We start from the raw sequence: 24,137 nt of genomic DNA on the forward strand, positions 1-24,137 counted from the left end.
TCCAGTGATGGCGCCAAGGCAAAGGACATTACACCAAAAATTATGGAACTCGCTGCCTTACGATCAGCCGTTCTCTGTCGTAGAGGATGCGGGATTTCGTAGGCTAATAGAGCACATTGAGCCCCGTTATGTTTTGCCGAGCAGACGACATTTCTCAGAAGCGTGTTTACCTGAGCTGTTTAATGTTGTTGCAACTCACGTCACGTTTTTATGAGAGAATTTATATTTATCTTTCAGGTCAGTCAGTTATAATTAAATTTAACTCGTATAAAATACATATATTTATCCTCTCAGATAAAAACGGTCTGGAAGCGAGTTCAATTTAATTAGTGGTCGGCCATTGTCAGCGTTATCGCCGTTAACGGCCCACCACTAATTTTATTTTATAATATGCATTACTGTAATGTCAGTGCTAAATACATATTTTCAAATCAAATTTTGTAGTTGATTTATTCTTTGAATAGCAATGCTTTGATTTTAGTGAGGTTAGCCATAAATCCAATGTTACTAATAATTGGCATAATGTATTTCGGTGTTTCGGTTTTCGGCTTTCGGCCTTGGTTTCTTCATTTTCGGTTTTCGGTTTCGGCTAAGAATTTTCATTTCGGTGCATCCCTACTGTACACCCACACTCACACAGCCGGTGCACAACTCTACATACTAGCAATCTGTAAAAACAAGAATGAAGGTCATTCATCCCTGTTGTGATGTTAAAAGACACAGACATTACTGGTCTCAATCATACAAAATACTTCTTGCTGCTTACCATCTATAAAAAAAAAATGTGTGCTTTCAAGTTATGGGATTTCTGCAAACCCAGGGATGAAGTACTCTGCAGTCATTTGACTGCTATCGGCACCTGCCATTAATCTACCTGAATAGAGACACTGGGTGCATCATCAGGACCGTTCCATCATCAGCTGGACTGTTGTGGAAAGAGAATGTGGTGCAAAGGATGGAATAATAGTGAATATAACACTGCAATATGGCACCAAAACATGCCCAATGAAGTTCACTACAGCCAACAGGATATTCACATTGTGAAAACTAGTAAGAGAGCAAACTGCTAATGAGAAACGATAAAACTCACTTAAATTATTAACTGAAGGACAAAGATGAGAAAAGAACAGAATTAAAATACGAACTTCCATTTTTTATTGAGCATGCAATTTTATGTAGCACTACACAACATATCAAAAATCAACTTGGCCATTTGGTTAGGGTCACTACACAATATAGAATAAAAAAAAATACAAATAAAATTTAGACAAAGCAAAGCTGAGGTTTACGGACACACTTTAGTATTTATGATTAGAGGCTGACCGATTTCTTACCTTAATGTAATGACAGATGTGTTATGCTGGCATATCTAAGCGGCCGCACGTTCAGAGAACTATATTCAGGAATGAAGTTTGAGTCTGAGGGCTCAGAGTGGAACTTGTGTGTGTGCAGGTCCTGGGGAGGAAGGCCTTACAGAGGCTGAACTGATTCAGCCTTCTGCACTTCCAGTCCTCTGCATATTTCCATTTTGCCCTGGGTTCTAATGGCCCATTACTAGATTGCTACAGATCGTTTTCAGATGATATCCCCCGTCTTTCCTATGTACAGTAAAAGTAGACACCTCTGTACATGAAGTGTTGTGGTGATTATGTCGGAACTCTAGTGAAAAGGTGTTAATCCGAGGCAGAACGCCCCCACCTTTTTATATTGACCAATTTACTGGCAGCTCCCATGCTTGATTTAATCCTGGAGACCTCTAGTGGCCAGCCAGGGAATAAACCACCACACAAGCCAACATCCAGCCAGATCACTGGGCCTTGTTGAATACACAGATAATATATCTTATTAAGGCAAAATCACTGAATCAAGAGAACAAAACCATCAGTGCACACACACATACACACATTCACACACACACACACTCCTTAAGGGACATTCACAAATATGCATCAAATATATATGTATATAAAACATATTCCTCTATGTCCACCATTCCAGACATGCACAGCCTTGGGTTGGGTTTTTCCTTAGTTAGCTGAATTCTGTATTAATGTACAGCTGCTGTAGTGTTACAGAGACGTAGGCCAAGCCCAGTATGAGCCCTAAAGACTCTTCTGTGCTGAAGACAATCAAAGACAAAAAAATATGAGTTATGTCAAAAAATAAGGGGGGGGTAATTCTGGTCACCTCGTTTTCAAAATATGGAAAATCTCACACCCAGCCCACAAAACTACTTCATATCTCGTTTTCTTATTCAAAACACAAGAAAATAGTGGTTGTGCTGTAAATCCTTCATTCAACAAACCAGAAAATAATTCTTGATATTTACTGTTAATCTATTTCGTTGTACTCTAGTAGTGAACTATCCCCCCCATCAGTCTGTTGTGAAAGGCAGTCGCAGTCCTTAAAGTGTCGTAGTTAAACTCGTCCCCTGACTCACGCTCACCCTCCCCCGCCCCGTTCACAGGTCACCACGTGTCCGAAACCGACCCGCCTGCTGTCAGGCTACAAGTATGGGCCCCAACGCGCGGGCTGGGCCGTGGGGCGCCGGCCCGGCCATCACTCGCCGTAGTGCATGATGGACTCCACGTAGTTGCCGGGGAAGAGGCCCGTGGTGCCGCTCATCACGCCCTCATACCAGCCGTCGTCATTCATCTTGATGACGTAGATGATGTCGCCCTCCTGGAAGGTCAACTCGTCCTCCTTGTCCCGGGTGTAGTCGTAGATCGCTACCACTGACATGGTGGACAAACCACGTGTTAAGACCGTTGGCTTACATGCATTCTACTTATTAGAGGACGTCAAACACGCCGTTTTCAGACCTTTGAGCGCTAGCGGTGTTTTCCAAGCGAGTACACCGTTCTCAACATGCTAACTTTGTATGATTTGCATGCGGTGCAGTTTTTAAAATGCAGTTTGACTGTACTATTAAGCAAAAAAGAAACATTGTAAATCAAAGTATCTTTATCAAAAAGGAACTATTCTGAGAATTAAGCACACAAAGACACAACGTCGCGTACCTTTCTCCAGGTAGGCCCGCGGGGCCCAGGGAGGGTCTTCCTCTGCATAAGGGTCGCTATACTCTACTACAGCGGATTCCTCTTCATAGTCTTCTGACGACGGAGGAGGGAGCTGCACCTCCTCAAACTCAGTCTCCTCTGCAGGAGGAGGAGGGGGAGGAGTATCTGAAACTGAGGTAAAAAAAGAACGGTCAAAAGGAGGTGCTAAAAGAGGGCCGAAAGTCCTATTAATGGAGACGGCGTGTAGTTGAACCCATGCAGGGTGTGCCAGCAACGCAGACAGAAGCACAGACAAGGCGTGTTCAGTCTGGAAATACCTTACATGGTGTATGAACATACATCCTCAAAGATGTACAAGACCCAAGACCCAAACATTCATGCACCCAGAGGACCCCAAAAATCATGCGCCCAGAATACTCCAAAATGTCGGCACACCACGACAAAGTTGTGCACTGAAACATTCTCACAGCCGTACATCAAGAGCGTCTTTCCTTCATCTCACTAAAGGCTCTGACGGACGAGCGTGTGCTTTCAGTGGAGCGTGTGGCTGGGTGCTGCGGCGTGGGCTGCACTGAGGCCCAGAGCCACTTACTGGTCTCCTGAACGCGGGCCACGAATCCCATCAGAGGGAGCTGGGGGGTGACCTGCAGTATGGAGGGTGGAGGGGGTGCCACGGAGGCTGTGGACGCCCACCACGCGGGGAGCGGAGAGAGAGCAGTGCGTAGGGGTGGAGGTGGCAGCAGGGTGTGTGAGGGAGAGAGAGGGAGGGCGAGTGCGTGTGGAGAGGTGAACCCAAGCACACGAAGGGCAGTTGGAGAAAGAGGGGTGGGGGGGAAGAGGGAGGGCGGTTAGTGTGTGTATAAAACACATATAACACAAACTCAACCACAGAAGCAGCTGTGGTCCAGTCTTTGGGAACACACCTACTACAGCTATATTCTAAACACTACATCCACTAGACACATAACTAAAGTTACTAAGTTACTATTAACATACACGTGGGTTAAATGTTTGAAATTTAATTGCCATGTTGTTTAGAGGAAAAAGTGAAAGTGGCCATATCTTGGCTGATAGGGAGCAGAACTTGGATGGTGGTGAAGATCTTCCTACCTTGACCCTGGCTGTAGTGGGGGCCTCCGTTCTGCTGGCTTGCGGGTGTAGCAGGAAGCCCACTGACGGAAGGGGGCCGTCGGTAGGGCAGAGAGCCCCCGACAGTGGGGATAACCTGTCTGGATGAAGGCCTGTTCATACTGTAGAACTGTGGTGTAATACCTGCGTCAGCAACACAGATCAGCGGGTCAGACAGACGTAAGCAGGGGAGAAGGTACAATGGTCTGGGGTTAATGATGGAAAAAAAATGTTTGCATGACTTATTCTGCCTGATGGTAGAAGCATCCAAGAGATTATAGCCAGCAATCCCCATTCAGACAGAGAAGCAGCGTAATGAGGTACTACAGAAAGCCAGAGGGGACAATAACCCAGGGTTACGTGGACGGAACCATTCCCACGCAGCCCAGCAGGCATAACGAGCAAACGTGCAGCATGCAGTAGTGACGTGAGACGATGAGCCTGGTCCACAATTACACACGAACATTTACCAGACGGTGAGACAGACGTGCGCCTTCACGTCAACCAGTAACACATTTGGAGCGAGTGTGGAACAGCCTGACTTCTGAAGCAACGTGAGCCGAACGAGACCCTGAGCGAGACCCTGAGCTAGCACTACTCCACCGCCTGTTGATGGCCCAGAATCACATCTGACAGGACACAGCTTTAAAAGTCCTACGTGCAAAGCGCATGCAGAGGGAACACGAGGAGGCGGGCAGGGAGGTAGGCAGCTCTCACTGGGTGGTCAGGGTGCAACAGAAACCGAGATCAATAAAACATGGCAAGCAGCGGATATCTGGACTGCTTTCTCACGCTCACGTGATTTGGCACTCACGTGTGATTTGGTGGTTGGTTTACTTGGTGTATCTCTCAAGCATAAGGTCAACAAAGCAAATGCCGACCAAACCATCACAAACTGATGTGATAACTAGACTTGCTATACCAGCGGTCCCCAACCACCAGGCCGGTACTGGTCCATGGGTCATTTGGTACCAGGCCGCACAGAAAAATGTTTTAAATGTTTTATCGACGACCAGAGTCTGAGTGGTTTTATTTTGAAAGATATATTAACAATTGGGATTCTCTCCCAATTACATCCTCTGTGCGTCTGTGCCTCGACAGTTTAATTCAGGTCAAGACGCTCGTCCTGGTCACATGATATGTTACCCCAGTCGAACCCACACAGTTAGCAAAAAGGAGTAAAAAACAGGCATGTTTGGAAAGCTTCTTTGGAAAGGGGAAAAGGCCCAATGAGGAGACAGAAGAGGCGACGACTTCCAAGAAAAAGAAAGCTGTATTTAAAAGACAATATCAAGAGTCCTACTTAAAGTATGGATTTATCGCCACAGGTGATTGTCACACGCCCACTCTGCGTATTAAGTAGCGACAGGCTAGCAAACGAGGCAATGAAGCCTTCAAAACTGCTCCAGCACATGGAGTCCAAACATCCTGCATGAAAAGACAAATCTTTGGACTTTTTTGAAAGAAAAAAGCGTTGCCAAAGGTCCGGTTACGCCTAGATGGGGAAACAAGCTCAGGGCTCCCACGAATTGAACTTAACGGTGAGTTTTATTTTTATGCTGTTTATATTTTGTTTTCACGCCAGCCGTATAATTTTTTCGTCGTATGGCGCAACATGGAACAATGTACTGGGAACCAAGCAAAGGAGAATGAGATGAGTGACACGGGTTTGATGGTGATGCGTGTCAGATGATGGAGAGATGCAGCAACCAGAGATCTGTGTGCTGTTCATGATGGTGGGGTAGCAATGCCACGACGTGGGGAGAATGTGGGGGGGGGGTAAACTCACCTGGCACCAGGGTGTTGGTGGAGGAGGTGGCAGCAGTTGTGGGTGGAGTAGGGGGTTCAGAGAGGGGAGCGGGGTCGGCTGGGGACAGAATGGTCTCGGCGGTGGTGGGGTGAGTCGGGGAGAGCTCAGGGGCAGCAGGGGGGTCGGTTAAGGACTGGGCAGGGGCAGAATCGGCGCAGGTGGAGAAAGGCTGGGCGGAATTAGGCGGGGCAGAAGGGCTGATGGTGGCACCAGCCACAGAGGCTTTGCGGATGAGGAGAGAGGAGGATGAAGAACAGAGGTAAGGAGAAAGGGTGAAAGTCAGAAGACAAAGACGTGGTGTGTGTGGTTTGGTCACGGGGAGGGGACAGGTTCTGCTGCAGACAGGCAGAACGCTGCTTTATGCTTTAGTTTTATGACAGCAGTTGGAGCAGGTAGAGAGGTCTCCCGTCATTCTCGGTTCAGCGGAAACACACACGCGTGCGCAGGCGCACACACACACACACTCAAACACAAATCACACAAAGACCACTTACATGGAAAAATGACATCAGAATCTGATGGACCACTTTTCCAATTCAACGACAAGACCATACATTTTACTGAAAAACTGATGAACTGTTAAATAACTTATTACAACTAATTTATTGACCTACAAATACGAGACCCTTCTGAAAAAGTACCCATTTATTGTTACTCAGAATGCAAAAGATGAACCAACTTAAATTACTGTTTGTGGCCACTTTACAGAGGATCTCAAGTTTCTTCTGATAATATCGATAGCACCTATATATCCATAAATGACACTCCTTTAGTCTTGTGATCTGTACCACACATGTTCTACTACACCGTCCCCGTATAGCCCATTTCACCAGGTATGACACAGTTAGGAGTCCATTCAGGCATTTATTGTACTAAAGGAGACGTGAGGATGAGGAAGGGGATGATGCATTTACCTGGAAACACACTAGGAGGGGAGGGCGTCGGCACGGCGATGGGCACCCCCACGCTGCCGCTGCCGCTGTTCTCGCGACTGCTGCTGCGGCTGCTGGGATGGCTGCCACCGCTGCTGCCACTACAGGAGACAGGTCAGGGGTCAGACAGGTCAGGGGTCAGACAGGCCAGGGGTCAGACAGGCCAGGGGTCAGACAGGACACGTGGACACACACGGACACTTGGAGACATACACACGTGGACATACGCGCACACACGGACACGTGTACAGAGAGAATGAGACAAGGTGGAGTATGTGGCAGAGATGAGTCACTGAATTCAGCAACAGATGTTCTCAAGCACAAGTGCCTGGTAACAAAAGCACACGTAGTCTGTGCTCTATGCTGTTTTATTCACGCTTACTGGCTCCATGTATTCCTAAAAACATCTATAAAATGCACATAGAGTTCAGTGTGCTGAGTGAGAGAATGAGAGAGAGAGACAGAGAACGAACATAAATACATCCAAAGGTCATGCTGCGTGAGAATGAGAGAGAGAGAGAGAGAGAGAGAGGTCGAGAATCTTAGAACAGGCAAAAGAAGGCCAGACAACTGCTCGGAGCTACAGAGCTTGGAGCAGGACCCAGTACTGGATGCCAGCCTTGAAAAAACAGGCCCAAGAGTCTCACTTGTTTTCAATTTTTAAAAATCTGAATGTTCATTCATATGCAGTAAATTCCGAGTACCATCCATCCTGATATAGAACTTGTAGTTTATAAATAATTATGATTCTCAAATTCAGCCTCTGTCGACTAATTATTTTCACTGGTATGCAACATTTTCAACTCGCAGCCGGAAGAGATGGTGATGTCACATAGGTTCAGAAGATGGGGGTGTGGGTGGTGTGGGTGTGGGGGGGCTGTTAACGAACAGGGAAATGTCACTCATATCACTGACACACAGCTTCAGACTGAAGACGCACTTCCTGACACTTTTCTCATCTTTTACTTCACAGTGTGTTGGAATCTCCTCTCCATGTTTGGTCATCTGTTCATATTCATATTGGTAGAGAATCAAAGAATGTGCACATGGGCTTGAAATGGCCCCATGTACGTGTGATGAGGGGATACAAGTTTGCTTGTACAGTATCTGTCGGCAAGAAATATAAAAATAAAAAAACACCCGCAAAACCAGAAATTTATAAAGAGATGGAAAGCATGGAAACAGAGAGTGTGTGAGACACACACACACACACACACACACACACACACACACACACACACACACACACACACACACACACACACACACACACACACACACACACACACACACACACACAGGGGCTGAGACACACACACACAGGGACTGAGACACACACACACAGGGACTGAGACACACACAATACAGGAATACAGGTACCTGTACGTGCGACTTCTTTGGTTGACCGACGCCGTGCGTACAGGGCTCTGCTGCACAGGCGTCATGTTGCGTGTTGGGCTGGGGACATAGTCATTAGGAACCACCGGAGGGCGCACTGGCTCCAGTGTCCTGTAGGGGGAGTGCCTCCTGTCAGGAACAGGGGGACAAGTCAACAATTTAAGAGACCTAAAAGAGCTTTTGGTGAATCCAAAGCGGAAGACTGTCCTTCCTGCTTTTTTTTTTTTTTTTTTTTTTTTTATCCATTTAAAATGGATTCCCCGTACGTCTTAATTAAAACGCAATCTCAGCACTCAAGACAGCGTAAGGGGAACTGGGGCCCAGGCTCAGCACAGAACAGCTCGGCAAACCGACATGATTCAAACGGCGCAAATCTGGCAACCTGACGACAGCACCGCAACACCGTGCACAGAGGTCACGAGCCTTCGCCCACAGGTCCCCGTTGTCATGGGTACACAAAGTCCGCCGTATAGAGGGCCAAGATACGCAGGCGCACCATGGGTCTGCTTGAGCGCACCAGCTGTTCTGTTGAACTGGGGCGGGGACGGTGAGGGCGGAGATCAATATGACCGAGCCAACGCAGGGCGCCTGAGATTAGAATCTCGAGGGCTTCCTAAACTTAGCTACGTCTAATCCCAGCATGGACAAAATGTGTCTGAAAGCAGTCACAGAAGTCCCTTGATGTTACCTGGTTAAGAAACTGGAGGGCACAAGATGAACATTATCAAGACTGTTCACATCATGCATGCACGGTTAATTTTATTGTAGGCTACACACGATACGTCATAAGTGCCAGTCTGACTTGATCTATATATATATAGATCATATAGGCACTCACGCCTCAGCTTATAAAGGGAGGAGGTACAGGTACAAGACTTCACAGTGCTGCCACCTCTTTACGGGAATTGTTTTAAGACGCACCTTTGTGTTTGCGGCAACTATTTAAAAGTCCGAATGACTGAAGATATTATCCCACCACCTGTTCATGTCCCATTTTATCCAGCCATTTGGTGCACAGCATGTGCGCCGTCCCCTGTGTTTATTTGAACACAAATTGCAAAAGCCTTTTGGATATGCCAATTGCAACCTTTCTGCATACAGAAGCAATTGTGCACGTCACTGCTGCTGCCTGATGAAGGCCTGTAATGTGGGGACATTACCGTTCCAAACAGAGAGTCACTTCTCATTTCTCTTCTACGCCTCATTCCTTCACTCTTCAGTTTTCTGAAGTATGTGGGAAATAAAAAGCAACCCGTATTTTCTTCCCTGGTAATCCTCAGACAAGATCAACACCACATCCCAGCAACTGGGCGTTACCAGTTCTTGCCCTTTCAAGATAAAGAAATTCAAGTCCATTCCGTGAGTTTCCCCATCAGGTATGTTTAAGGTAACATTTCAGTTCAATGCTTTTTTGCTCTTCGTAAATGTCATTATTCGTACCATGACAGGGTCCAACATAACCCACGAAACGCATTAGGGAGCCTCTCAAATCACTATTACTTGCTGCAACGTGCTGACAATGGGCAATAACTCACACACACACACACACACACACACACACACACACACACAGACACACACACACACACAACCCTGTATCGTGGTCTTCACACAAAGGCATGTGTAAGGTCAAGACACATGAAGTAGGTGTGGAGATATTGGTCACACTGGCTACTGAGACAGAGCGATCCAGGCTCCATTTTCCCAGCACCACAAATGTTTTGACTTGTGGTTTAATCCTCAGCATCGTTACCAATATCATTAATAACATTTACAAATAGTTAATCAGAGATAATGTATAGCACAGTACTGGCTGTTTAAATGGGGTGATAAAATTAGCCATCATTAACAACACACAAGCAGCTAAACTGGTGTAGCTATAGGTGGATGAATGGCAGGTAGTGAGTCAAGCACCAGTCTGACAGAATCATGAGAGAGAACTGACACCATTTCTCTGTAGACGTCAGATCCTCAAAACATTCTCATTTAAAAACAATGAAAACATTAGGTGTTATTCTGTAAATGAGTTTGGCACCAACATATTTCGGTTCTCAATGGCTAAACCTGTAAGCCTAAGCACACACTCACCGGCCACTTTATTAGGTACTCCTTGCTAGTACCGGTTTGGACCCCTTCAGAACTGCCTTAATCCTTTGTGGCATAAATTCAACAAGGTACTGGAAACATTCCTCAGAGAGTCTGGTTCATATTGACATGATAGCATCACACAGTTCCTGCAGATTTGTCGGGCTGCACATCCATGATGTGAATCTCCTGTTCCACCACATCCCAGAGGTGCTCTATTGGATTGAGATCTGGTCACTGTGGAGGCCATTCGAGTACAGTGAGCTCATTATCGTGTTTAAGAAACCAGTCTGAGATTATTTGTGTTTTATGACATGGCACGTTATGCTGCTGGAAGAACTTGGAAGATGGACATGGTCAGCAACAATACTCAGGTAGGCTGTGGCGTAGGACACAATGCTCAATTCGTACTAAATTGATACAAGGCAGGATGGATCCATGCTTTCATGTTGTTGATGCCAAATTCTGACCCTACCATCCGAATGTTGCAGCAGAAATCGAGACTCATCAGACCAGGCAACATTTTTCCAATCTTCTATTGTCCAATTTTGGTGAGCCTGTGTGAATTGTATCCTCAGTTTCCTGTTCTTAGCAGACAGGAGTAGCACCCAGTGTGGTCTTCTACTGCTGTAGCCCATCTACCTCAAGGTTCAACGTGTTGTGCGTTCAGAGATGCTCTTCTGCATGTCTCAGTTGTAACAACTGGTTATTTGAGATACTGTTGCTGTTCTATCAGCTCAAACCAGTCTGGTCATTCTCCTCTGACCTCTGGCATCAACAAGGCGTTTGCGCCCACAGAACTGCCACTCACTGGATATCTTCTCTTTTTTGGACCATTCTCTGTAAACACTAGAGATGGTTGGGCATGAAAATCCCAGTAGATCAGCAGTTTCTGAAATACTCAGACCAGCCCATCTGGCACCAACAACTACGCCACGTTCAAAGTCACTTAAATCACCTTTCTTCCCCATTCTGATGCTCGGTTTGAACTGTAGCAGATCATCTTGGCCATGTCTACATGCCTAAATGCATTGAGTTTGTGCCATGTGATTGCGTAAATGAGCACTTGGACAGGTGTACCTAATAAAGTGGCTGGTGAGTGTATAACTAATAAACTACTAATGACTAATAAACATGGGTAAACGGTAGGAGGAGCAGGTGTGAGCTGCACATAACCTGATGGTTAGGGACACCACACATGAGTGTGTCCTATACTGCACCAAACGAGCAGTCAGTCCTCATCTAACCTGACTGACTTCTGACATGAAATTTAAACCATCATCTTCATTAGTGTAAGAGTGAGAAATGAGACCCACAGAGCAAATGCAGAACTCTCCCAGTTGAAGAGGAGTCATGATTAAACTTGTGGCCAGAGATTACGACATTAGAGGGTCACCATCAGAGCATACAACATTAGAGGGTCACCATCAGAGCATACAACATTAGAGGGTCACCATCAGAGCGTACGACATTAGAGGGTCACCATCAGAGCGTACGACATTAGAGGGTCACCATCAGAGCGTACGACATTAGAGGGTCACGATCAGAGCGTACAACATTAGAGGGTCACGATCAGAGCGTACAACATTAGAGGGTCACCATCACGATCATTAGTCTCGGGGTGTAGGGTTGTGCCCTAGGTGTGTTGTCCTCATAAAGTGCAATTGCACATACCCAATGGTTCCTTTCCCAGGCAGGGGGGGGCTCGGGGGCTTCTGGGTGGGTGGGGTTGTTCGGGGCAGACCCCCCATCTTCATGTTCTGGGCGTTGACCTATAGTCAAATGAGAGTGAAACGCCAACATGCAGGTTAACGCTAACATAGGTTAACACGGCCTTATTAACACAGGTTAACACTACCAGCCTTATTGCCGGCCGTGAACATGATTAGTAAATATAAAGTAAATATATATTTCAGCCAGTCGTAGACGCCAAATATATATTACACCACACGCAAACATATATGACGCCACACGCAAGCATGCGCTCCCGCGTGCCCTTTAATGCCCCCCCATCCGCGTCGCCAACACAAACGCAGTGTGAATGTTCCTGTCGGCACAGCGTTGGCATGGGAACAGTCAACCACGCACGCAGAGACAGGAAGCGGCCTGGGCCACCCTGGCGACGTAACATATGGGCATGTGGCAGGCACTGGTCACAGTGCAGCGAGACGTAGGACACACACCACCCTGCACGCTCACACCTTCACTCTGAGAAACGTGGAGGCGGGGGAAACGACCCCAACGCTGCACAGCCCGCTTTCATATGAAACAGTAACGCTTAATGGTTATTTATGTTTTACTTATTCTTAGGATTCATGTTTGCCTGGACAGAGTAGAATTCCCAACGGGCATTAGGAAGGAAGGGTCACTCTTCCTAAAGGATCTTCATTTAGTCAGATTTAAGAACAAAAATCTATCGATCAATCACTCCCACCCCAGTCACATGACCTGCTCCCAACAGACATGGAGGAAGCCCTTACCTTGAACCTAAGCAACCACTTAAAAATCAAGAAGGAGGCGGGGAGAAGCAGCAGCGGGGGGGGGAAGCACAGAGAGGTTAGTGACAGTTTAGAGACACGCCAAGATCTGCCACACAACGTCTGTTAGTGTACGCAAAATACCCACAACCATTAGAGAACACCACCACCATGCACTGCACTTAATGGTTTACACGCTATGGGTTCCTTCCACTGGTGGGCTCCAAGAGCCAGCTACCCTACATGACCATAGGCTGGACGGTCCTACCTTTACTCCGTGGCCAATGTCATCCAGCACGTTGTAATCGATCGGCTTTCGGATGTAACGCACCGGTCGCTCGGGATTGGCCGGAGCGATGATTTTGTGGGTGCGGGAAGTGTTTTTATTGGTTGTCAGGATGCCAATCTCCCGTCTCGCCACCTTCTCCTTGTGAATGTCCACCGTCTGGTTAACATAATGAAGAACATGGATGAAGCAGGGGGAGGGGCTTGGGGGACATGGGAACATGGCTATATATTAGAAGCTTTCAAAGAGACCTAAAACATTACAACTCTTGTTGAATAAGTCACAGGCAATACACAGTGTGTGTGTGTACTGAGGCAGCCAGCTTGAGACAGTCAGCTATCCTTAGAGAATCAATATAAAGCATTGAAATGTGGATAAACGCACAAGTGCATGTGCATACACCCCCACCCACTCCACCTGCCTCTACAACACACACACACACACACACACCTCCGTTCATCAGCATGGCTACACTGAATCCTACAAATGCCTTTAGGCAGACCTGCTTTTTCTTTCAGCTCATGCAATCCTGATGAGCAGCTCACGAAGAAAAACCTGCAGGACACAAGGGGGGGGCTAGCGAGCGTGTCCCATGCAGCTGCAGCGGGACACCCCTAAGTCCCGCTACGCCGCACCTTGTTGACAGCTGTACAATAAAACACGCAGGCGGGCTGGAATCGGCCGCCACCTCCAAGCTCCGCCCCCGGTGTTATGAGGGATGCTGTAGGGATGCTTCTGACCCAACGATGTGAAGAATCAAACCAGCCAACAGCTGGAGTGAGCTCTGGTGCAGCTCCCCACCACAACTCTGTCATGCTGTGAATGTCCTCCCGAAGGCTGGGAGTCTTCCTTTAGCACCCCAGCGAGAGCCAGGCCAGCTGGACGGGTCCCGGCAGCTCACCTGGGAGATGTGGTTGATGGAGGACTCCATGCGGCGCAGCTGGGACGCCTGGATGTCCAGCATCTGCAGGACATTGTTGGCTAGTGTGTTGATCAGGTAGGCGACGCTGGCAAGCGATTGGGTAGTGTAGTTTTTGGTTTCGTCTAGTGCTCTGTGCTTATCGGGGGACTACAAGAGGGGAACAGGGAGAAAAAGAAGAGTGATTAACAGAAGCAGGACGCACAAACAAATCAGCAAGACGTCTGAACCATATTTCTTCACGAGAGAAGATGGAAAGAGGAACTTTTTAGTAATTAAACTGATTTTAGCCAGATGAGTGCATGCTCAGTCCCTAGTGGTGGGAGATCCTTCAGTAAGAGTCAAATGTGAAGGCACCGTGCTAGAAGTGTTTTAAAGACCGTTACATTGCCTTGGGCAGGCTGGTGTGTGTGAGGAACGTCAGGATCTCAGCACTTCACTCAGAGCAGCAACATTTTGCAGTGGAGCATCACATGGTGCTTTGGGTCCACTGCTGACCTCTGAACTGCGAGAGGGAATCTCTGTGTGTTTGCACGTGTGTTTTAAACAAGGCCCATGTAAGGCACCATGGACAGTGAAATCCTGCATTAATAATCCCACGTTAACTCCTCACCAGAGCACGTCTACGGTCAGCATCACTGTGAGACACACCGAACCCAAGTACAAAGGAGAGATGGATGATTGCTTTGACCAGTTACACAGAAGAACACATCTAAGCAAACCAAATGAAAGCTGCATTGATCAGGAACATTTACCAGCCCTTAACATGTGACCAAAATAACCACGTCCCCAGAGCCCCTCAATGAGGGCTTGAGGCAGACATGAAGGTCAGAGTGATTGTGTCTCCTCCGGGGCACCTGATGACACACAGACACCAGTGACATCACAGCTGTTCGTGTGGCAGGTGCCCTCACACTGCCCTGCGGTGCCAACCTGCAGGCACTATGATCACAGAGAGCCAGTCACAAATACACCCTATTCAGTAACTACACCCGGCCCAGTTACAGTTAAAAGGGGTTGGGCATAGCTACTGTTAAAGAGGGACTGTAAAAAAAATTATTGGCCAATGACTTGAGCTGAAACATCTGCATGCCCGTCGTGTATCCACAAGTTCCCTCTGTAAAGCTACCATGTGTCTCGTTGTGAGGTTCCTCTTTTATACAACTCTTAAAAAGCAAAATCGAATACAATATTTTCATACTATAGACCAAAAGACTTCATTGAGATGTACAAGGGGCATCTGAAGGAAGATGAGACACAACCAGGCTTTAAAATGGAGATGGCAGGGTCAGCCGGCCCAGGTGCTGACCAATACAAACGGCTGTGGCTCAGATCAGAGGCTGCAGGTCCCCAGGTGTGGGCTGCTCCACTGACAATACTCACTGCACCATGAAAGCCCTCTTCTCTCCAGAGGATACCATTGATGGTATTAATGTGGAGTTTCAAGGCTAGTAAAAGTAATTTACTCTTTTATATTCCTATAACCTCTCTCTCTTATAAACACACACTCACACACACACACAGTCCAGTGCAGAGTCACTGCACAAAGATTTGATGATGACCTTTCTAAAGGTGTCTTAAATAATCAGACTCTAACTTAGCTTCTGAAAATAGCCAAAAGTGTAGGTGATGCATGACAATGTCTGGTTAGAAAGTTAAGAAGGTCCCACGTCATGGTTTCCACTTATATTGATCTCGAAGCCGTGTTTGCACATCAAAGCAATCCAACACTATTATGCTTATGCTGTAGTAAAAAAGGCAGAAACGCATACACTTAATATAGGCACAAATATTGAATATTGTGTTGCAACCTGGCTGGGACCTTTGAGAGGAGTGTATGCCTAATACTTCAGAAAGCCGAGGGCATCGTGCTTGTAGTCTAAAGATAGTTTCAAAGACATACATATATCCCAATACTCTGAGTGTTCTGATCCATAGAGAGGGACAGCGAGTGTGAATATACGCTTGAACTCATTATTAACACAGAGGCAGAGACCAGCATGAGAAACTATCCACCCACACAACTGCCTCCTACACAGAACAGCAACAGGCTCCTGCTGCAACCAAAGGCTCACGCTGCAGAACGCGGGAGACACGTGAGGGGAAGCGCCACGTCCTTCTGCTTTTCAGACCGATGCACGTCTCACGTGTGTTGGACAACCAGAGCTGCCCAACGCACCGCCGATCGATCGCTTCCGCAGCGTCCGTCAGCACGGAAATCTCCCGTTACGCGAGTCCTCCGATGGCGTACGACATAGCGAGACTCCAGCGTGGAGACAGAGGCCGTGTTGCCGCGCGTTAACTGTAGATCTGGGGGTGTACGCTCCTCATCTGCAGAACACCCATCAGAGAGGCAGGCAGTCATGAGACGGTGACACTACTTAACCCAGGGAGTGCGAGTCTAGTTCAGTGTGAGAAAAGGCACTGGGGGAGCCGGAGAAGCCAGATAAGGAAACTTCAGCTTCGGCTCCCAGTAAGACCTCCGTGGGCAGGAGCGGTGTTCCGCCCCCGTAGCGCATTCACTGCCGTAACTCGCTTGGAAGCCGTGAATCAGAACGCGAAATTCCATTCGATGGTTTTAATTAAGATGATCTGCTGACTTTGCGTTTCCCATCGTGACTCCAGGCTGGAGCGGCGAGGAGGAGATGTAGAGTGAGAACAGAGCTGCGGTCGGTTAGCAGCGCTGTGCAATGGTTACACCGAGGAAAGACCAAGAATCACTGCACACATCCAACATGCTGCAGACCCACAAGAGGATTTGCTGACTCACACTACAGTTTAAAAATGTTAAACTATAAAAAGAGAGGTGCTCTAAATGTGAGCTTCTCCCAAAATATCTTCTGAGCTTATGATTTTTCATTTCTGACATGAGAGCTCAAAGGTCAGAGACGCCGGTGACCAGAGTCCTGGTGGTGCTTCAGGTCTGTGCAGGTTTCTGCACGAATCCTTGGTTCTTGGGAGTCAGTTCTTTTACTCAGGGCATGATTAGAATATCTAACCAAAACCTACACAATTTTCCACTGCCCCAAATGTACCGTTTGCTGTGTCTGCTTCTTGCTATGACGAACTAAGTTGAACAAAAAAAATATCTCAGGTTGTCAAACAGAACTGCACCAACCACATGCAGAAATTAAACCCCTTAGTTTTTGGTTACACTGCCTGATTACAAAGATAATTCACCTCAAAGACAAAAAAAAGAGCTTAATTACAAACAACCGGAGATTTGTTTTCTTGGCATCATTGGTCATGCTCAATGACTCCTCAACTACACATGAAACCAGTGTAATGAGAAAGAACGTCCAAAGCTTGGCCAAGACCCAGGACTATCTGAACGGGTTCTGGACGGTTACAAATTTTGACAGCATGTTTTTCCTCTACACAATTCCCCTGCCCCTTCACTCAACCTGCCTGTTCTTTCACACATCCTCCCCCTGCTTCCCTCTCTCTCTCTCTCTCTCTCTCTCTATCAGTATCGCTCTCCCTCTCTTTCTCTCTACCTTACATTTCAGACCCCTGCTCGACCGAGAAGGCTCCATTAATTCCAATCTAGTAGGCGTGCTTCTTCTCGCCCATGGAGATGAGAACACCTCACAATCAAGCCGCGAAGACGTTTTCACAGCAGCCTCGGGGCCTCGGCGCAGAGCCTGAGGTACGAGCAACGATCAGCTGATTCACCCATCCTCTCTCCATCACCTCACTCTCACGCGCTCTTTCCTGCAGAGACTCTTAAGCACAGCAAAAGAAAAACATCTAAGGATCTAATCAAACCCAAGGCAGAGGACACGATATCCTACAGGTGTGTTGCTTCAGCCGCTGCTGTCCCAACGCTTAGTGCACACTCTCCCCTGCGTAATGACCTTCAGGTGGCTAATCACGGCTAGGTGTTTCATTATTCGTGGACGGGATTCTGAGTGAACACCTCAGTTCATTGGAGGTGTCTAGATGCCTCAGAATGTAGAAATAAGAGTGAAAACACTGTGCTGATGAACATGTCTAACTGAGAAGGCAACACCTGTGAATTAAAATGTGATTAAATGCATACATATTAAAGAAAGCTTTACCATGACTCGGAGCAGACTGCGGCATACAGGGGTCAGCTATAGCCTTTTAAGGTTCTCCGTATGCTCTGTAATTGTAGGTCTTTAAAGCATTAATACTGTTTTTCTTAAATGTCCTATTGCTCCACTTATTGTTATGGCTGAAGTGTTTACCAAGTCCTCCAAACGGTTGCATCTGGTGTGTTCAGAAAACAATCCTAGATAACATTTAGAAGTTCAACTCTACACTCAAAAGTTAATTCAAGAAAAACACTGGAATCTTTTGTACGTTTGTCTTGGGGAGGGATTTGATTGTGAAGAGGTGGACACGGTGTATTAAATTAAAAATACTCTCTGGATGGAGAAAAATCTAAAATGGCCACGGACCACAAATCCAGCAGACTCTGTAGTTTTACAATAAATCAGGTGGGGAACTGGTCAAAAGAATTCAAACACTGTTGTTTCCCTGCTGCAGACACCGACTGCCACTACAGGTAGACCTAGATGGCCCTACATGCACTTAACAGCTCTCCAAGCACAGCAAGAAGTCGATTCCACTCATGTTCTTTTCATGATTACAAATCAATATGTTCACAGCCGCGCCAGGAGGGCCGAGCGGAGGGACAGCGTCTGCTCTGAAAAGGCCAGGAACAACAGCCTCGATCATTCTGAATGGCCGTAATTTTGGAGTTGTCTGGAGTACACCGGGACCTTTTGTCTGTCTACGAGGGCTCGGGTATCACAATTCTGCTGCAGTGGTTCAATTACCATTAACACAAGCAGCGCTGCCTCCATTGACCCTTTATGAAATCCACCAGTTGATTGTGTCAAAAGTCTACACATATGACAATACTTCTGTCAAAACGAAACCACAAAGACGACACTTATACTCTAAATACTGCTGGCTCTCTGCATACTTTTAAAACTTCTCATACAGGCTTCTGCGAAAGATTGTTGCAGTTCATTATAGCTACTCACATTTCCATGAACACAAAAATAGAAAGAGAAAACTGCTTTATTTTTGTTATTGGAGGGGGAAAAAAAAACCTACAAAGAAAAATAGAATTACAATAACTACAATGCCACTTTATACTCTTGGAAATAAAAATAATTACAGTAAAGTTATAGCTCAATGGTATAAACAGAAATAGTATTCTTTTGAGATTACAAGGAATTAGGTTGGGGTGGGTGTGTGTGTGTGTGTGTGTGTGTGAAGATCCTCCCTGCTTGTAGGATCAAGCCACACAGTCTCATCCATATCTCAAGCGAGGTCATCGCTGGCTAGGCAGGAAGGGAGATAACAGTCTCGTGAGACGTATCCTGTGCTGGACTCTCACCTTCATGACTCCATGTACCTCTTACACTGCATACTGGTGAGCATGTGGTTGGTGGCCATACATCTCATTACATTTAAGCTATTGTGGATGGAGAGTCGTTCCTGGACCATGGTGGCTTGGTAGAAACTAACCTTATCCAAGATGACAGCAGTCATGTGTTGCTTTGATCCATCCAGAATGTGACTGTGTATGTGCAGTGTAGTAGTGGTCCTGATGGCATGGTGATGGAGAACTCCTTGCAGATGCTCACCATCTCTGCCTACACATGTGGAAAGTTCTCACACAAAAAAAGGTAACTTACGCAAGGTCTACCGGTAATGCTAGGGCATAATGATTGTTCAGTAACTGTGTTAAGTGTTTTCAGATGTGGGTATTTCCAATTTCAGGTATGAAATTGAATAGAAGCATTTCGGGTTTGATACTTTTGTTTATTTCACAGTTATAAAATGTACGGTTTTGATGCTTGTACCCAAGTATGGAGCACGTAAGCAATTGGCAACAACTGTAAAATGACAAACACTTGAAAAACGGCCAAACCGTGAAAAGGAGAGGGAGAGAAAACAGCATAACAAAGCATCTCTTTATTGCCCTGCATGCAGTCACTGAATTTGCCCACACAAAAGGCCTCCACTGACCACAAAGGAACTAAACTGCTGTCCTTACCTTAAAAGGCCAGCTATTCTTCCAAGAGACGTTCTCTTCTGTTTACAGTACAGAGTCCGCACTCCCAAGCCTGCTATAGCCAATATGTCATCATTAAAATCTGCATCACGCAGAACTCAAACCCACTTCAGTTCCCTAAATCAGACAATCATCATTTCTGTTCATGGATGTCCAATGTAAAGACTCATAGATAAAGCTGAAATGTAACAAATGGAAGATCGTTCAGTTCACTACACATTAAAAACCAAATGAGCATTCATTGGCCAGACAAGAAACCCAATTTCAGCCCACTGTGTTCTCAGCCGCCATCACTCAATCGGGACTTTTCAGCAGTCACATTACACAATTACTGTAATTACAGCATCAATACTGTTTACTCTGTAATCACTGCCACTTCGACCACCCGTTCCCTTCACCACTGGGAGACGCATCGTCCTCTACACCGTGTAAAATGAAGCATGTTAGTGGCTAAAAATCGCAGCACACAGGAATCTGAAACGAGTCAATAAATAGATAAGAAAACCTTTCGTGAAGGTCTTCATATAGTGAATAGTGATATGACCAATCTACAGACTGGAGGTTTACAGAGTCCTTTATGCACACTACATGCAGTTTAATCTGAGTTTGAGAGAGAGCTGTAATGGCATCAGAACAGTTCTGGACAGCCATGCAGAAAAGCTGTGTGGGGTGATAAATAAGCAAAACAAAAACATTCACCAACGACTTTCACGTTACGGCTTCATTAGTTCTATGGCAGAACAGTATTGCACTCTTAAAAGCCTACGTTTTTAACAGGGTTTCTACAGTTTTTCTTCTACTGGGGTTTCTACAGTTTTCACCAAAGTCTGACTCAAGTCTTGCGTGGAGAAAAAAGGTTACAGGTTTGACATTGCTTGTTCTCGGAGTCCAGGGAGAGAGTGGTTAAGTGAGTAGTCAGTGCTCATGAAATCTCTCTGCTATCACGCTGACGAGCTTCAAGTGAAAGTTTGACTTCATGCAGTCAGAAGTACGAAAACTAGCTTTTCCAGGATTCGATCAGTTTTGCCAAACGTCTGTAGATGATGCCTGGATGAGAAATGTGTCTAGCCAAGGTGAATTACAATCCATTTCAGTGAAATCAATGTCATTGCACTGAACACCACCAGGCCAGGAAGCTTCAATAACCTCAATACGAGATTGTTTTTAACTTAATCTAGACTTCTGGTGATCTGCCTCCTCTTCATCGTTAGAGGAAAAAATGTCTTTACTGATGTCATCTATTCGAGACTGATCCAAAATACATAATACTTAATTGCAAAACATCATCACCATGGTTGCCATCCAAATAAACCCTCTAGAACAGGGGTAATCAATTATATTTTTCCGCGGTCCAATTTTGGCAGATAGCTCTGACCTGAGGTCCGGGGCGGCGTTGGCGAACGCAAGTTGTTGCGGGGGGGGGCAACGTAACACTCGTCACGGAGGGGGGGGGGGGGGGGGGGGCGAACGTAAGTTGGCAACGTAACACTCGTCACGGAGTATTTTTCAGTAGCCCTGAAATAAATGCTCCGGTTTAAAATTTAGTCTCCCGTAAAAATAAAAAAAAAAACGTTGGCATTTGGGTCCGTATCCAGTTAATCAGGAATGTGATTGGGTCCGGACAGGACGACGTTCGGGTCCGGATCCGGACCGCGGTCCGCCATTTGGTGACCCCTGCTCTAGAAAGACCACACCTGCAAGGATCCCCAACATGTCCAGCCTTTACTGAGGTCTTTTAAGCTCTCATTGCTCACAGCAGTCAAACATGGTTCCAATTACCTGTGGGATTCTGTTCAGCACTGGCTAATGAAAAGCAGCTGAATCAGACTGGAACAAACCTCGCGTAGCGCAAAAAGACGACATTGAACATTACTTAATGGTGCCACCCCCCCCCCCCCCCCCCCCTTCTCTCTCACACATGCACGCACGTGCACTGGCACACGTGCAGAACACGATGGCCTCATCGCCCATGATGCATTATTCTCCAAGAGAGGAAGGCAATGGAACATACAGAGCAGGACAGGCGGGTGCTGACGGTGCTCCATCTTCCCCCCCCGTGCATCCTGACGATGGGAGAAACTCTCAGTACAGTACATCACATCTACTCCACATCTCTATATCTACACCTGCATTTTTGTGTGTATAACCACAACCTGGATACAGCCCAGACACTTGAGATGCACAAAGTGACCAAAGATAGACAGAATCATAGTGTGAGTGGTCCCGTCAGTGCATTTGATGTATTTAAATTTACTATCTAGGTCTCTGACAAAGGGGCCACAGCTGCACGGCAGGACAATTTGGTTATGGTAGTTATAGTACCAGATAATTCACAAGGGATCTGGCTGAGGTTTTCTTACTGCTAAACACAGAGTAATACAACTTCTAAAAGAACAAGTATGGAGAGGCAGTGTTGTTATTCTAGCAAAACAGAAAGAAATAAGAAACTTCACAGTAGTATAGGAACTGGAAACAGAAATTGAAAGTCCCACGTCAAAATATTACGCCTAATTTGAGTTACTCTGAAGTTCTGTAGACTTAATATTTAAAAGGCAGCTTACATATTTACTGAGCCAAACAGCCTATCCTGCATAGCTGTTTTAAATGAAGACGTTTAGAAAGAAAAAAAAATTAATGTCCATTAAGTATTGTCAATTGTGTGACAAATTCATCCAGTAATTGTAATTTCTGCAGAATATTAGCGCACACCCCTATTTATTTTTTTCCATCAATACTGACATTGTAATTTTCACCAAATTACGAATTGTACAAAATCACAAGCAGCTTCTGGCATGAGTGACAAATGTGTGAAATCTCCAGCCAGGCTGCCATAGACTGCATGTCTAGATGGTGTCAGAGAATGAAAGAAAGCTTTTACTACAGGACCTCAGGAGAAACAGCAGGGTACAGCTGGTACCACCTCATCTTCAAAACACACAAATAATTCTGTTCGAGTATAAAGCAGGTTTCGAGCACAAGGTTTGCCACCGCAATGCCACATTCCCTACCCTGAAGTCCAAAGTGGGATCATCTGCCAAAAAAACCCCTAAATGCATAATAAATCAGCGCAAGGACAGGCTTTCATAAGAGCCTTTGCCCTCCACACTTCAGGCCAGCAGACCTCATGCCCACAGTCCGACTGGTCAGGGGGTGAAAGGAGGACGCAGTGCAGCACATGAGGATTTAATACGACTGCTGTTATCCGCATTTGATGTCTTTGGGAACACAGTGACTTTTGGGGAAGTCGTTATCTTTACAGTACAGGGCTCACCTAATGAACCAGAAAGGAAGACCTGAAGAATCAAACAACACTAAAACATGCAGGAACTCAACTCCGAGAAGTCGTTTTCTTTAACACCATCATTTAAATGTTAGTTTAAACAACATCTACACGTTGTCCAGTGCCGAAAGCAGACAAAAACAGCCGCACAATAACACAAAAGCGCCAGTAACATCGGCGGACACGCGAGAAGGACCGTCCAGCTCCGCTCGCCCACAAACGCAACAAGATCCATCGGCAACATCGCGTGAAGACCCGCCACAAACATTCCCACAAAGTTTCTGAATCCACACGTCGACTCACACTGCAACAACACTTCGCTTTAAGTTGACCCATGACACGAGTTCAACTACTTGTCCATACCAAGATATCAAAATAGCGGCTCTACTCCACTCGACCGGCGGGATGAGCGACCGGGACCGGGCGGCACCGAACCGTGCCCGGCTAGCGGGGAGTCGTTTAGCTAGCTGTCCCCACATCCACTCACTCAAGCGCCCACAACTCCACTTGGCCAAGTCCGTGACACTTTATGACAGGGCCCGTCGAATTACCTGAATATAATTACTCTCGCAGTATTCGGCAACTCTTTCGAGATTAGTGAAGCTGTCCAGCAAAGCTCTTCGTCCTGCAGGAATTTCTTCCTCCAAGAGCATCTGTAGCTCCGCCATCTTTACATCGTTTCACACACACACTGCTGCGCGAGCGCCCCGCGAGCCCCTCCCCCCTCCCCCCGCTGTTGCGCGAGCG

General features: G+C 46.4%; 1 protein-coding gene and 1 long non-coding RNA gene across 5 annotated transcripts; both read right to left on the reverse strand.

Moving 5' to 3' along the window:
- Nucleotides 1-1,132: 1,132 nt before the first annotated feature.
- abi2a (abl-interactor 2a) lies at nucleotides 1,133-24,099 on the reverse strand. Of its 4 annotated transcripts, XM_076993778.1 has the most exons (11): nucleotides 23,942-24,099; nucleotides 14,038-14,205; nucleotides 13,119-13,295; nucleotides 12,048-12,145; nucleotides 8,271-8,417; nucleotides 6,873-6,991; nucleotides 5,938-6,180; nucleotides 4,131-4,292; nucleotides 3,613-3,699; nucleotides 3,021-3,191; nucleotides 1,133-2,735 (listed from the first exon to the last, which is right to left on the reverse strand). In XM_076993778.1, exons 1-11 carry the CDS (start codon nucleotides 24,056-24,058, stop codon nucleotides 2,560-2,562), a joined length of 1,665 nt encoding a protein of 554 aa, XP_076849893.1. In that variant the 5' UTR covers nucleotides 24,059-24,099; the 3' UTR covers nucleotides 1,133-2,559. The 4 variants fall into 4 exon arrangements, with proteins under 4 accessions (XP_076849893.1, XP_076849895.1, XP_076849894.1 ...); XM_076993780.1 differs by lacking the exon at nucleotides 5,938-6,180; XM_076993779.1 differs by lacking the exon at nucleotides 3,613-3,699.
- On the reverse strand, nucleotides 19,092-21,425 carry LOC143498895 (uncharacterized). The gene is made up of 2 exons (XR_013125981.1): nucleotides 19,561-21,425; nucleotides 19,092-19,369 (listed from the first exon to the last, which is right to left on the reverse strand). It is a non-coding gene; the product is annotated as an uncharacterized LOC143498895 (long non-coding RNA).
- Nucleotides 24,100-24,137: the final 38 nt, after the last annotated feature.

The sequence above is a fragment of the Brachyhypopomus gauderio genome, unplaced genomic scaffold (genome assembly GCF_052324685.1).
Source record: "Brachyhypopomus gauderio isolate BG-103 unplaced genomic scaffold, BGAUD_0.2 sc122, whole genome shotgun sequence".
In the NCBI taxonomy this organism is placed as follows: Eukaryota; Metazoa; Chordata; class Actinopteri; order Gymnotiformes; family Hypopomidae; genus Brachyhypopomus; species Brachyhypopomus gauderio.

Coding starts and splice junctions, on each gene's coding strand:
- abi2a (XM_076993778.1), bottom strand. CDS start 24,058: ATGGCGGAGCTACAGATGCTCTTGGAGGAAGAAATTCCTGCAGGACGA. Junction 13,296..14,037: donor CCATCAACCACATCTCCCAG/GTGAGCTGCCGG, acceptor TATGTTAACCAG/ACGGTGGACATTCACAAGGA. Junction 4,293..5,937: donor CACCAACACCCTGGTGCCAG/GTGAGTTTACCC, acceptor TTGCTGACGCAG/GTATTACACCACAGTTCTAC.